Source organism: Ammospiza nelsoni, chromosome 24, assembly GCF_027579445.1.
Source record: "Ammospiza nelsoni isolate bAmmNel1 chromosome 24, bAmmNel1.pri, whole genome shotgun sequence".
Taxonomy (NCBI): Eukaryota; Metazoa; Chordata; class Aves; order Passeriformes; family Passerellidae; genus Ammospiza; species Ammospiza nelsoni.
Window position 1 is genome coordinate 7,308,223 of NC_080656.1, and position 14,467 is coordinate 7,322,689.

Below are 14,467 nucleotides of genomic sequence, written 5' to 3' on the forward strand. Positions count from 1 at the left end.
CCGGCGGAGCGGCACCGGGCGGCACCGGGCGGCACCGGGGGGCACCGAGCGGCACCGGGCGGAGCGCACGACCCGCGCCCCCGCCGCGCCGCCCCTTCCGCCCCGCGCCCCGGCGGATGTGACGCCGCTGTCAGCGGCACCGCGGTTCCGGCGGCGGCGGCGGCTCATGCCCGGTGGGCGCTGCGGGGCGGCACCGGCGGGCGGCGCTGGGCTCCGGGCGGCGGGAGGGATGCGCGCCGGGCCGGGGAGCGCTGCCGCCGGGCCCGGGCGGGGGTGGCGGAGCGGAGCGGGGGTGCTGTGCCCGGGGGCGACCTCCGCGGTGTCCCCGGTGCCGGTGACCGGCGGAGCGGGGAGCGCCGCGGCTGCCCCGGGGCGCTGCGCGGTGCCGCTGCCGGGGCGCTTGAAGCCCGGCTTTTGGGGAGAGAAACGCGGGGTTCGGTGTGCGGCTGATGAGCTGTGTCAGAGGGAAATGGAGCGGGTTCCGGGAGGAAAAGGGCCGGGGTGCGGAGCCCCGGGCACGGCCGGGCAGCGGGACCTCGGGAGATGTTTCCCCGCTCTGCGGTGCCCTGGTTTGTGGACTGCGGGTTGAACCGGGGCTCGGCGGTGATTGCTGCCCGTGCCAGGGAAAAGCCGGTTCCTCCGGCCGTGGAGCGGGTGAGGAACGAGTTCCGTGGGGCTCCTGCAGAGGAGGAACCGGCTCTGGGCTGCCCGCGGACCATGGCGGTGCCCGTGGTGTTTGCTCTGGGGAGCCACGCATCAAGAGTTTCTTATCAGTTCCTTATCAGAGGCAAGAGGGGGAAGTGGCTTCTCCTGCTGGCAGCCCAGTGCGGTGTTTCCTAGTCCGGGGCTGGCACCCGGCAGGGCAGGGCAGGGCAGGGCTGGGATCGATCCCTGGCTATGCCTCCCGTTCTGAGCCCTGGGAAGGAGCCGCTGGTGTTGCCCAGGAAGGGGATCTGCCATGCAGCGGGTTGGGGGCAACCCCTATGGGGCTCTGTGGGACCTTCAGGTGGCCCTGGCCACCGTGTCCCTCATCAGGAGGGCTTCTCACCAGTTTCACCTCTGCCCTTGCAGCCCTCCTGTCTGATGCCGCACTGGAGGTGGGGAGCGCCGCTATGGAGTGCGGGGATGGAGGCCACGCTCTGCATCCACACGTGCCTTTGGCTCAGCGCTTCCTGGATCCCCCTGGCCTCGCCGGCCCTGGACGCTGAGGGAGGCCACGGGAAGCTGACGTGGGCGGTCAGCCTGGAGGCACCCGAGGAGGAGCTGGAGCAGCGGGCAGAGGAGCTGGCCCGGACTGCGGGGCTGGTGAACATGGGCCGTGTCGGGGAGCTCAAGGGCCATTACCTCTTTGCCTACCAGCCCGACGGCCACGCGGTGGCTGAGCACGAAGCCATCAGGAGATCCGTGGACACTTTGTTTGCACAGCACGACAGCGTGCGGTGGCACTCGGAACAGAAGCTTCTGAAGCGCTCCAAGCGCAGCCTGCACTTTAACGATCCCAAATACCCCCAGCAGTGGCATCTGGTGAGTGGTTTCCCGGCTCCTGCTGTGCTGCCAGGCTCGGGCTGTGTGTGTGGCCATGGGAGAGCTGTCATGCAGGAGGCAGAGCAGCCTCTTACTGTGCTTTGGAGAGGAGGGAGCTCGCTGAGAGCTCGCCCTGCCTGCCATGTGCTCGCTGTGATGATGGGAGGAAGCAGCTCCTGCAGCCGGTTGCGCACTGGTGGCATTGGGGTGGGCAGAGGGCTTTGGCTGGAGCACACTGTGCCCTCCACCTCATGGCTCCAGCAACTTCTGCTCGTTGTCAGCCTCAAACAATCTCCCCTGACTGTCCTGTGAGTCCTTCCCGTGCTGGCCCCAGCCCCACACACCATGTCCAGTGCCCCCAGGAGGTCCCCTCAGCGCTGACCCTGTCCCCTCACTGTCCCTTCTGGTGCTTAGAACAACCGCAAGAGCCCCGGCAAGGACATCAACGTCACGGGCGTGTGGGAGCGGAACGTGACAGGGCGCGGGGTCACGGTGGTGGTGGTGGACGACGGCGTGGAGCACACCATCAAGGACATCCAGCCAAACTACGTGAGTGCCTGTGCAGCCTGCAGGCCGGGCAGTGTGACAGGAGTGTGTGCGAGCTCAGGGTCCAGCCTGTGCTGTCACCTTGGCTCAGCCAGGGCGGAAAGTGCCAGCAGCAAACCTTTCCTGGGAGGTTCTGCACCCGGGTTTTGGGGTAACCTGTCTTTGTGCAACACGTGGAGGGCAGCTGGGATCCCTCTGACCCGCAGCAGTGCCTGGAGCTGCCCTGGTTGGTCCCTTCCCCACAGCAGAGCTGGCAGTGATGAGCTGCAGCCCTGTGAGGAAGCAGCCTCCAAGTTCCCCTGATGCCCAGCCTGTGTTTCAGCCCGTGCTGTGCTCTCTTAACTCCTGCTGTTCCCAACCTGAGGGGAGCAGAGCCCAGTGGTGAGCGTGGGTGTGTTTGCAGAGCCCAGAGGGCAGCTATGACCTGAACTCCAATGACCCTGACCCCATGCCTCACCCCGACGAGGAGAACGGGAACCACCACGGCACGCGCTGCGCCGGGGAGATCGCGGCCGTGCCCAACAACAGCTTCTGCACCGTGGGCGTCGCCTTCGGCAGCCGCATCGCGGGTACGTCCCCTGCCAGGGCTGCCAGGGCTGCCCCCACCCCTGGGTACTGCAGTGTCACCAGTATAGCTCGGATGTGCCTGAGCTGGGCTGGCCCTTGGCGCTGCACGAACAGCGGCACGGGGAACGGGAGGGTTTGCCCCAGATCCAGCAGGAGCTGGCACTGCCTCAGCCCTCCGGAGCTGGGCTGGCCTTGCAGGGTGAGCACAGCGGGGCAGCCTCGAGCCAGGAGAGTGTTTGCAGTTTGTGCGGCTCGTGTGACCCGTGTCCCTCTGTCCTGCAGGCATCCGAGTGCTGGACGGGCCCCTCACGGACAGCATGGAGGCCATTGCCTTCAACAAGCACTATCAGATCAATGACATCTACAGCTGCAGGTGAGCTCTGGGACCCTGAGCTGGCTGCCAGCCCTGCCCTGCCTGGGGACGGCTCACAGCTCATGGCTGAGCGCTCACACCAGCTCCCATCCTGCTGTGGCTGCAATTAGCCTTGATAACCTTGTTATCAGATGGCCTTGTTAACCACAATCCTGTTGGTGGAGACCTGTCCCGGGCTCTGCACAGCTCCTGCAGGTGTGAGCTGTCCCTCTGTGTGCTCTTGTGGCTGCGGTTAGCCTTGAGGCACCACAATCCTGTTCCTGGAGACCTGTCCCGGGCTCTGCACAGCTCCTGCAGTTGTGAGAAGTCCCTCTGTGTGCTGCTGCAGCACATCCCCTGGGCTGGCTGTGCTGGAGGGGGCACTGTGCTCCCCTCTGTGGTCAGGCAGCCCCGGCTGAGCCGTGACGGGGACTGGAATGTGTGAGAAGCCTCTCGTTAAATAAAAATCAAACATTTTGTGCCCTGGAATCTGACCCAGGGGGCACAGTGCAGACACGGCAGCCATGTCCCAGCAGCGAGGGGCCGTCCTGACGGGTGGGAAAGTGCAGTGCTCTGCAGTCCCAGTGGTGGCTCTGGGAGCGGCTGGGAGCTCGCTGTGGTGGCAGGAAGAGCTGCCTGGGGCTGTCACCTCACCCTGTCTCTCTTTGCAGCTGGGGTCCCGACGACGATGGGAAGACTGTGGATGGCCCCCACCAGCTGGGAAAGGTAAATCCCTGCCCCAGCAGCCCTGGGGGAGCCTCCAGGGCTTGTGGCTGTTGCCTGCCCATTCAGGGTGAAAGGGATGTGGCTGTGACACTCTGCACGTCTGTGTGTGTCCCTTGGTGCCAGCACAGGTGTCCCTGGTTGGGAGAGGCCACACTGCAGCAGGAGGGCAGGGCAGGGCAGGGTGAGCTTTCCAAGGAGAGGCTGCTTCCAGCAGGGAAAGGCTCTTTCCCAACCTGTGGAAGGTGTGGCCCTGACAGCCTGTGCAGCCCACAGGGTGCTCTCTGCTCAGGAGCTGGAGCTTTCCCTGTGTTGAGGGTGGCTCTCCAGGCAGGGATGGTGCCCTTGGATACTGGCAGTAAACAGAGGGGGGTGGGATTGCAGTGGGAGGCAGGGTCAGAGCTGAGGCTGCTCCTTCCCAGACCATTAAGGTTTTCTCAGAGCTCCTGTGCTGCAGAACTGCTGCAGAGCACACCCAGCCTGCCTGTGCTGCAGCAAGGGGTCACTGAGGGGCCCCAAAAGCAGCACTGGGGTGTGGTTCTGCTCCAGTGCTCTGCTGCTGTGCTCTTCCAACCACAGCTCAGCAGCGCTGACAACCGAGCAGTTCGCTCACCATAACAAATGGTTCCCAGCCCTGCAGGTTAATTTATTCCCTTCCTGCCTGCAGAGACAGCTGGAACAGGCTCCAGGACACAAAGCACAGGCAGAGCTCGCTGTGCCACAGAGAATGGGCAGAATGTGCCCTCATCTGCCAGGGGAGGGAGAGCAGGGTGCTCACTGCCAGTGGGGCTGTGTTCTTGCTCATCCCTCAGACGTGTCCTTCCCCTAGGTGGGAGCAGAGTCTGGGCTGAAATGTGCTGAAACTCTGCTCCTTTCCCTGGGTGGGAGCAGAGTCTGGGCTGAAATGTGCTGCCAGGTGGGGCCCCAGCTGTGGTGGGTGCCAGCAAAGGCAAAGCCCCAGGGTCTGTGGGGCTGGGCACTCAGAGAGGGGCAGTGGCTCTGTGTGGGGAGCCCTGATCACAGGTGCTGGGCTGGCTGCTGCAGGGATCCCTGGGATCAGCGTGGAAGGAGCCCCCTGCCCTGGGGTCAGTGTGGAAGGAGCCCCCTCCCCTGGGGTCAGTGTGGAAGGAGCCCCCTGCCCTGGGGTCAGTGGAAGGAGCCCCCTCCCCTGGGGTCAGTGGAAGGAGCCCCCTGCCCTGGGGTCAGTGGAAGGAGCCCCCTGCCCTGGGGTCAGTGTGGAAGGAGCCCCCTGCCCTGGGGTCAGTGGAAGGAGCCCCCTGCCCTGGGGTCAGTGGAAGAAGCCCCCTGCCCTGGGGTCAGTGGCAGGAGCCCCCTGCCCTGGGGTCAGTGGAAGGAGCCCCCTCCCCTGGGGTCAGTGGCAGGAGCCCCCTGCCCTGGGGTCAGTGGAAGAAGCCCCCTGCCCTGGGGTCAGTGGAAGGAGCCCCCTGCCCTGTCCCTCCCCGCAGGCTGCCCTGCAGCACGGGGTGATCGCCGGTCGCCGCGGCTTCGGGAGCATCTTCGTGGTGGCCAGTGGCAACGGGGGCCAGCACAGTGACAACTGCAACTACGATGGATACGCCAACTCCATCTACACCGTCACCATAGGTGAGCCCTCCGTCTGCTGCCCTCGGCCTGCGGCAGTGAGGTGATCCCAAAAGCACAGAGCCTGCCCAGCTGGGAGCTGCTGGGAGTCTGTGGGGAATGTCTGGGACGAGCACGGCAGTGTCTGGGTGTGCTGGGCTTCGGCCCCCACGCCCGCACTTTGCTTCTGAGCCTCAGAGCAAGAGGAGGCCAGGGAAATTCCTGCCCGTGCCCAGGCCTCCCTCCCAGGGCTGTGACAGACACTGCCATGTTCAGGGAAGGATCTGGAATGCAGCGTTCCCATCATTTGTTAGAGGAGAAGTGTGTGATCCATTCTCCAGAGCAGAGGCTGCGTGAGGGGCAGGAGATCTGTGTGATCTGTGTGACACTGAGCACAGTGAGGGATTATTTATCCTGGCTGCCCTTCCTGTAGATCTTCTAGATGGGCAAACACAGGCCTGGTTCTGATTCCCCTGCCCAGCTCCCAGGCCCTGGAGGAGCACATGGCAGGAGAGGCTCTCCGGGGATCACCACCCCGAAGTCCCAGCAGTGGGAACAGGGCAGTTTCACACAGGGGTGTCTCTCCCTTTTCCCCAGGAGCTGTGGATGAGACTGGCTCCATGCCCTTCTATGCTGAGGAGTGTGCCTCCATGCTGGCTGTCACCTTCAGCGGCGGGGACAAGATGATGAGGAGCATCGTGAGTACCTGTGTCCCCTGTCTGTGCCCTCCCGGCCACCCCAGGGACAGCCAGGACATGGCTCTGTCCCCTCTGATTCCCTTTCATTCCCTCTGATGTGCCTTTTGTCCAGGCCCTGCACAAACAGAGGGAGGCTCCTGTTTCTCAGCCCCCCTCGCTCTGCTCCCAAGGGATGCTGGAGCCCGGAGGGCAGGGAGAGCCTCGGGCTCTTTAAACCACTTGGCCCAAGCTTCTCCTCTGTTCTGGCACGTGGGCCTCTCCCAGCTGAATTTTTAAGAATATTTTTATCAGCTTTTCCCTTCTTTTGCCAAAAAACGACTTCTTCTCAACAACACGTCCTTTCTGCCCGAGCCAAGCAGCCATGGCTGTTTTCCCCCCTGCAGGCCTGAGCCAGCCTGTCCCTCCCTCGGTGCCAGGCTGCCCCCACCCCAGTGCTGGGACCCCTTCCTGTCCTGTGGGGCCAGCAGAGCCCACCCACCCCAGGGCAGCTTGGGGGAAGCATTGCTGCCTCCTGATATTTGGGGTTGGGCTGTCCGTGTTTGGAGGATCTCCCACCAGAACAGGACTTCCCAAAAGCTCTTTCCTGTGGCTCTGTGCCTGCCACAGTCCGGGCTTGTCGAACAGGCTGGGGAAACCTGGGGCACAGGGAGAGCCTGGGGTCCTCAGGCACCTGGCTGGGGCTCAGCCAGCTCCTCCTGCAGCCCAGAGCCAGGGCAGGGATCTGTGCCCAGCCAGGGCATGGCACAGTCTGCCACAGGGTCAGTAAAACCCAGAGCAGGGCTGGTCCTTGCTGTCAGGAGTCCCTGCACCAGTCCCAGGCTGGGTTGCAAAGTGCTGACTCTGGGAAAACAGGGAACCAGCGAGGGCTGTGCTGCATCCCATGAGGAGCTCCAGGCTCAGGGCTTGCTCTGGCTTCCCCCAGCATGGTGTGAGCGCTTTGGAGGTCACAAATGCACGTTCATTTTCAACACTGGCTTTGTGGGACACTGACAGGGGAGCTGGCACTCCATGGGGCACCAGGGCAAGGTGCACATGTAGCCTGGGAACAGTCTGTGCCACAGTGGCTCCTTCAGCCAGCCTGAGCCTTGCTGAACCCCACACAGCCCTTTTTCACTGCTAAACCCCACACAGCCCTTTTCAGGAGCTGCTGAACCCCACACAGCCTTTTTCAGGAGCACAGTCTGCTCCTGGGCACCCTGCAGCTCGCTGCAGTGCTGCCAGAGTTAACTCAGAGTTAATTTCCCTGCAGCCATCTGCTCCAGCTCTTTTTGTGTTTTTTTTTTTTTTCTTTTACCAGACCATAAACTTTGCGTGGTTTCCTTAATGGGAAGAATTTAATACAGCTTCTGGCACTGGATGTGTTTCCTACTGAAAGTTTGTGCTCTCAGGGTGCTCTGTGTGGGACACTCAGTGTCCCAGCGTGAGCTGGAGCCACTCACAGCTGGAAAAATGGGATGGAGCCAAGCAAAAACACAATAAACCCTTCAGATTTTGGGCTGTCTCCCCACGGGGAGCAGAGGGAGATGGATGCACTCGCTTTGCAGTGAGGTGGCACAGTCTGAGAGCTGCCTGATGCCTCTTCAGAGGCTGTGTGTGCTCTGCACAGCCCCACGTGGGCCCTGGTTGTGACACTGACCAGCGGTGACAGTGAGGAAGAGCCCACGCTGTGTCTGCCAGGGGTTTCCCACAGAGTTCCTTAGTTAGGGCTAGTTCCTCTCTCTCTGCAAAGGGAGCCGTCCCCCTGCGCAGTCCCAGCTGGGATCCCTGTCCCTGCGGTCAGGCTGTCCCAGGGACAGCCGTGTCCCAGGCTGGGCTCGGGCTGGCACGGACACGGAGCGCACGTCCCTGCGCAGCCCAGCAGCCTGACGGGGGCCTGTGCCCCGTTCCTGGGCAGGTGACCACCGACTGGGACCTGCAGAAGGGCACGGGCTGCACGGAGGGGCACACGGGGACGTCGGCGGCCGCCCCGCTGGCCGCGGGGATGATCGCGCTGATGCTGCAGGTGCGGCCCTGCCTCACCTGGCGCGACGTGCAGCACGTCATCGTCTTCACCGCCACCAAGGTGAGTCCCTCCCTCCGTCATCATCTTCACTGCCACCAAGGTGAGTCCCTCCTGTGTCCTTCATCATCTTCACTGCCACCAAGGTGAGTCCCTCCTGTGTCCTTCATCACCTTCACCACCACCAAGGTGAGTCCCTCCCTCCGTCATCGTCTTCACTGCCACCAAGGTGAGTGCTTCCTGTGTCCTTCATCACCTTCACCGCCACCAAGGTGAGTCCTTCCTGTGTCCTTCATCACCTTCACCGCCACCAAGGTGAGTCCCTCCTGTGTCCTTCATCACCTTCACCGCCACCAAGGTGAGTCCCTCCTGTGTCCTTCATCATCTTCACTGCCACCAAAGTGAGTCCCTCCTCTGTCCTTCATCACCTTCACCGCCACCAAGGTGAGTCCCTCCCTCCCTCCCTCCCTCCCTCCCTCATCATCTTCACTGCCACCAAGGTGAGCCTGGGCCTCCTCCCTCCTTTTCCTCCCTCCCCTCAGGGCGCTGCAGGACGCTGGGCCCTGCTGTGCACATCCTTGTTTGTGTCTGCTGCCCTTCCATAAATCTCTGCCTCATCTGGCTCTCTCCTCACCCCCTGTTCCTTCCAGGAATGTGGCTGAGGCATTTTCCCCTGTCATGGTAATAAATGGGTTGTTTGCCTCAGGAATGCCTCCATCTGCCAATGGAGGGGTCTTCCAGGGGCTCAGCAGGTTCCAGAGCTCAGCAAGGCCCAGAACTCAGCAGGTTCCAGGGCTCAGTAGGTGGTGCTGGCCCAGCCCAAGGGCTGCCACCTCTGCAATGTCACCTCACCCTCCAGGCAGTGGGAAACAGGAGCTCTGCCCTGGCCTGGCCTTTCCTGGGCTCTCCAGAGACCTGGGCTCCTGGAAACAGGCACCACAGAGCTGGGCAGCAAACACAGCCCTGCCCTTCACCCAGAGCAGCAGTGGGACCTCACTGGAGGGATGGGGCTTCTCCCTCACCCCTCTGGGGAGCAGGAGGCTGTGTCCAGCTGATGCTGTGCTCCCTTTGGCATGGGACAGTGTTTTCCATAACTTCCAAGCCAATGTTGCCAGAACATTACAACCCAGTGAGTGATGGGACCCAGATCTGTCCTGCCTTACTCTTGGTGATTTAAAGGACTCAGTTCCTTCTCTCCAAGGCCTCTGCCATGCCACAGGCAGTGGTTTGGGCAGCAGGGAGCAGCTGGGATGTTTCAGAGCAGAGGCATTTGTGCCCTTTCATGCAGCTCCATTTCCTTTCTGAGGAGCTGGAAGCCGCTTTGTCCTGGGATTTGTTTCAAACAAAGATCAACCTGTTCCTTTCTAATAAGGCCGTGTGGGTTTGCTTCGTCACCCGTGGGATGTGTCTGGGCCTCCTTCCCTTCGTGCTGGGGGTTCAGGCTGCCTGAGCCCCCAGGTGAGCAGGGCCCCCCGTGTGTCTTTGCAGTACGAGGACCGTCACGCCAAGTGGGACACGAACCAGGCTGGCTTCAGCCACAGCCACCAGCATGGCTTCGGCCTGCTCAACGCCTGGAGGCTGGTGAACGCTGCCAAGGTAATGCCCTGCCCTGCCACCCCTGCCCCGGGGCGGGCACAGCCGCCCAGCCCAGCCCCATGGCAGGGACAGCTCCTGCGCAGTGACACCGCTGCCGTTCAGCGCTTTGGCCACCATCCTGCTGGCCCTGCTCTGGGGCTGCTTTGGCTGTGAGCTCACGGGGCTCCCAGCAGGGCCTGAGAGCTGCTGCTCTCCAGCACTATATATAGCCATGGTCAGGGCCCTGATCCATGGCAACAGGAGCAGCCCCAGCACCTTCCTCCCTCCACAGGGGCTGCAGGGAGGGTGTCCTGCCCCACAGCCAGGGGATGTCCTGCCCCACAACCAGGGGGTGTCCTGCCCCACAACTAGGGGGTGTCCTGCCCCACAACTAGGGGGTGTCCTGCCCCACAATCAGGGGATGTCCTGCCCCACAACTAGGGGGTGTCCTGCCCCACAACCAGGGGGTGTCCTGCCCCACAGCCAGGGGATGTCCTGCCCCACAACCAGGGGGTGTCCTGCCCCACAACCAGGAGGGTGTCCTGCCCCACAACCAGGGGGTGTCCTGCCCCAGAACCAGGGGATGTCCTGCCCCAGAACCAGGGGGTGTCCTGCCCCAGAACCAGGAGGGTGTCCTGCCCCAGAACCAGGGGATGTCCTGCCCCAGAACCAGGCTGTGCTCAGCTGGCAGCTCTGGAGCAGTGGTGTGCTCACAGCAGGCTGAGGCATCCCCATCTCTTCCTCCTCTGTCACACGGTGCCCAGGGCATGTCCCTTTGGCACTTGGTCCCAGCTGGGTGTGGAGCTCTGTGCAGCTGTGTCAGGTCACTGTCACTGCCAGCTGTGCCCCCAGGGTCACAGGGACCTCCAGGCTGCTCCCTCTTCCTGCAGGCGCTTGGGTTCTGCAGTTCCCTGTCCCTGTACCAGGGGTTGGAGTGGGACAGCCTCAGGACGCCACTCAAAGAGCTGGGGAGTCCCAAACCTTCATGGGCCCTCCTGGTTCCAAGGCAGTGACTTTCCCTCCTTTCCTGGGCATGTGGGCACTGCTCCCATCCCTGGGTGTCCCAGAGCACCACTGGGAGAGGCCCCTTGGCCTGGGCCCACATCCAGTGCAGGAGCAGCCTGTGGGAGATGAGGGACGGGTGTGCAGGGAGGCTGCAATCCATGCTGAGCCCTCTCTGCTTCCCCTGGCAGATCTGGGAGTCCGTGCCCTACCTGGCCTCGTACGTGAGCCCCGTGCTGAAGGAGGGCAGGAGCATCCCCTGGCTCCCTCAGGAGCTGGAGGTGGCCTGGAATGGTAAGAACAGGTGTGCCATGGATGGAGAGCAGAGCCTGCCCTGCCAGGTGTGCCAGGGAGAGCAGAGCCTGCCCTGCCAGGTGTGCCAGGGAGAGCAGAGCCTGCCCTGCCAGGTGTGCCAGGGAGAGCAGAGCCAGCCCTGCCAGGTGTGCCAGGGAGAGCAGAGCCTGCCCTGCCAGGTGTGCCAGGGAGAGCAGAGCCAGCCCTGCCAGGTGTGCCAGGGAGAGCAGAGCCTGCCCTGCCGGGTGTGCCAGGGAGAGCAGAGCCAGCCCCGCCGTGTGGCACAGCAGGGCAGGACCAGCCCTGGGCTGCAGGAGGCCAGGAAGGGGTTAAGTGCTGGGCTGCCTGAGCTTTTTCCGCTGCCCATCCCCAGGGGATCCCCTCCCCACACCCCCATCCCTGCTCTGATGTGTTTGGGGAGCCAGACGGGCTCAGGAGCGGGGCTGGGCAGCGGCCAGAGCTGCTCTGCTGCCTTTGACCATTTTAGGAAATGCTGCAGCTCCCGACTTGGCCCGGCCGTGCCGAGCAGCAGCGGCTGCCCGGGGCTACCAGGGCAGGGAGAGCTCAGCCCAGCCCTGCGTGGCTCCCAGCAGGCCTGCAGGCAGGGGACACTGCTGCCTCTGTCACTGCCTGTCCTGCCATGTGCCCATGTCCCCCCTGGCAGGGGCTGGAGCACCCACCCAGCTCTGCCCCCTGCAGAGGGGCTGTGGTCAGCAGCTCTGGGGCCAGGAGCATTCCTGGAGTTGGGAATGGCTGGAGATGGGCTGGGCCAGCCTGGACATCTCCCAGCCCCACACAGGGCAGTGGGGAAGAGGCAGAGGCCACGTGTGTGTCCTGTGAAGTGTCACCACAGCCTGGTGGGGCTGCCTGGCAGTGGGGACTCCATCCCAACACCACCAGCCTTGACCAACCAGCCTTGATTATTCCTCTACATCTCTATATACCCATGAGGATCTTACTCTTCTGGTGTATTAATTACAGTAATAATTCCCTTTCCCAGTGACCCCTGCCGACCTGCAGCTGTCTGGCATGAGGACCCTGGAGCACGTGGCTGTCACTGTCACCATAACCCACCCTCGCCGTGGCAACCTGGAGATCCGGCTGCTGTGCCCCAGCGGGATGATGTCCCTGATCGGCACCACCCGCAGCATGGACTCGTGAGCACCGCGGGCACAGGGCAGGGCTGGCTCCTGCTGCTGCCTCTGTGAGCCCTCAGGGGTTGTTTCCCCTCCCCTCTTGGCAGGGACCCCAATGGCTTCTCCGACTGGACCTTCTCCACGGTGCGCTGCTGGGGCGAGGAGGCGCAGGGCACCTACAGGCTGCTCATCAGGGACATCGGTGAGTGCTGCCCTCAGGGCACCCTCAGGAGTGCTGGCAGCTCTGTGCCACGTCCCAGGGAGTGCCAGCTCCTGTGGTTGGCTCAGAGAGTTCCCCGCTGAAGCAGCCTGCTTCCTCCCCAGGGGACGACAGCCTGAGGCCGGGCACCTTGAGGCAGTGGCAGCTGACCCTGTACGGCTCCTCCTGGTCCCCAGCAGAGATGAAGGAACGGCAGAGGTAGGGCACCACGTCCCCCAGGGGTAGAACACCCCGTCCCCAGGTCGGAGGGAGTCAGGAGAGGGAGGATGAGGAGTTCATCCCTGCCTCCCTGTGAGCAGTGGCTGGGTTGGAGCCTGTTGCTGGGGCTGCCCTCACACCTCACAGGGCTGCAGAACACAGAACACAGCTCTGTGTGCTGAAGGGGACGCTGCAGACCCTTTGTGGGTGTTTTGGAGCCCCCCTACCCATGGGAGCCTCACAGGTGTCTCTGTCCCCAGGCTGCTGGAGGAAGCCATGAGTGGGCAGTACCTGAGCAGTGACTTCTCCCTGCCCTGTCCCCCAGGGCTGGACATCCCCGAGGAGCAGCGTTACACCATCACAGCCAACACCCTCAAGGTGAGCCTGCCTGCAGGCCGGGAGCCCTGCCTGCCCCAGGATGGGCTGGAAGGGCAGGACCCTGCTCTGTGCCCTCTCTGCTGGGCACTGGGCAGGCCCTGGGTGGGTTTTTCAAGGGGTTTCCCTCTGCAGACCCTCCTGCTCTTGGGATGCTTTGCCGTGTTCTGGACGTTTTACTACATCCTGGAGGTTTGCCTGACGAGGAACGAGGTGGGGCTGGACCTGGCCTGCTCCGGCTCCAGCAGCTGCAGGTGGTACCAGCAGGGCAGGAAGCACCGAGCCCTGGAGAGCGACCTGGAGATGGAGTCGGTGCCTCTGTACCGGGAGAAGGACGTGGAGGAGCCTGAGATGGAGTGTGAGCACCTGGAGCCTGCCCAGGACGGGCGGGAGGGGTCCTGGAGCCCCACACACCCCAAACTTTCCAGCAATGGCAGAGCTGGGAGCTTCCACGAGGCAGACCCGGGGCTCTTGGGCAGGCAGGCATCGACTGAACTCCTCAGGGAGGACAGGGAGCACCAGCCCTGCTGACTGGGGCTAGGCTGGAGCCCTCCCTTGGTACAACCTGCCTGGGCTCGGGCAGCACAGACTCGTTGCTGAGCCTCCACGGACCATTGCCACTGTGTCCTGCAGGAGGTGGTGCTGGAAGGGGCTTGGAAACAAGGAGAGAGGGCTGGTACTGGAAAGGGAGCTTCCCTTCCCTCCTCCTGGGAAACAAAGCAAGCCTTAAACCCTTTCCTGGTGGAGCCTGCCCTGCTGGACGCTCAGGGCACCGTTGTGAGTGCAGTGCCATTCCCACCGAGCCCCTTTCTGTAGGGAAGGGCCAGGACGTGTCCCTGTGTCCCTGATCTCTGCAGAGCCAGCCTGGGAAATGCAGCAGGGCCAGGACGTGTCCCTGTGTCCCTGATCTCTGCAGAGCCAGCCTGGGAAATGCAGCAGGGCCCTGGCAGCCTCCTCTGCAGGCAGGGACCCCACAGCTCTGGCATTCCCCGGCTGGCAGCCGGCCCCTACCCACCAGTTATCCCAGTTTAGAAGCAGGGAGTTGTTTCACTCATCTCCAGCCAGCGTTTCTGCCTGCCCCCGTGCTCCAGTGCTGCTGATTCCTCCTCTGCAGTGGGCGCAGAGCAGCTGTGGGGCGGGGGAGGCAGGAGCCAGCCTGTTTGGGGCAGGATGGGCTGTCCCTGTGTCACTGTGGTGGCAGGTAGGCCTGCCTTGGGCTGCAGAGGGGAGCCTGAGTTGCTCTGGCAGTGGCTCTGTCCGAGCAGGGCTGGCTTCTTCTCATGTCTTTGGGTTCGGTGGTTTATTTTTTTAAAGCTGGGGTTTGTTTTTTAATCAGCAAAGCCCTTTTGTGTAGCTTTCCAAATAAAGCCTGAAAAACCCTCCTCTCCCCCCGCCCCATCCATCACACCTCTGCCGTCCCAGAGCTCCCTCACTGTGGAAAAATGTGTCAGGGGGAGAACCCAGTGCTGGGTGCTGCATCTGGGGGGCTGAGAGCCCTCTGTGCCCTGGGGTAGAGGGGCTGCTGAGGCAGGGGGAGGCAAGGGCTGGGTCAGAGCATTGGCAGGAACAGGACCAAAGTGGCTGGCGTGGTTCAGTGGGGAGAGGGCAGAGTTTTCCAAGGCAGGCAGGGAAAATCCAAGCTTTTCCCGGCTTTGGAGGTGGCAGAAGGAGCAGCTC

General features: G+C 63.2%; 1 protein-coding gene across 1 annotated transcript; it reads left to right on the forward strand.

The window, feature by feature from the left end:
* Nucleotides 1–1,083: 1,083 nt before the first annotated feature.
* PCSK7 (proprotein convertase subtilisin/kexin type 7) lies at nt 1,084–14,212 on the forward strand. The gene is made up of 15 exons (XM_059488203.1): nt 1,084–1,524; nt 1,939–2,073; nt 2,474–2,639; nt 2,920–3,010; nt 3,661–3,715; nt 5,179–5,317; nt 5,891–5,991; nt 7,886–8,053; nt 9,479–9,586; nt 10,759–10,861; nt 11,862–12,018; nt 12,105–12,199; nt 12,322–12,415; nt 12,676–12,793; nt 12,926–14,212. Exons 1-15 carry the CDS (start codon nt 1,084–1,086, stop codon nt 13,319–13,321), a joined length of 2,367 nt encoding a protein of 788 aa, XP_059344186.1. The 3' UTR covers nt 13,322–14,212.
* Nucleotides 14,213–14,467: the final 255 nt, after the last annotated feature.

Coding starts and splice junctions, on each gene's coding strand:
- PCSK7 (XM_059488203.1), top strand. CDS start 1,084: ATGCCGCACTGGAGGTGGGGAGCGCCGCTATGGAGTGCGGGGATGGAG. Junction 3,011..3,660: donor AATGACATCTACAGCTGCAG/GTGAGCTCTGGG, acceptor CTCTCTTTGCAG/CTGGGGTCCCGACGACGATG. Junction 8,054..9,478: donor TCGTCTTCACCGCCACCAAG/GTGAGTCCCTCC, acceptor GTGTCTTTGCAG/TACGAGGACCGTCACGCCAA.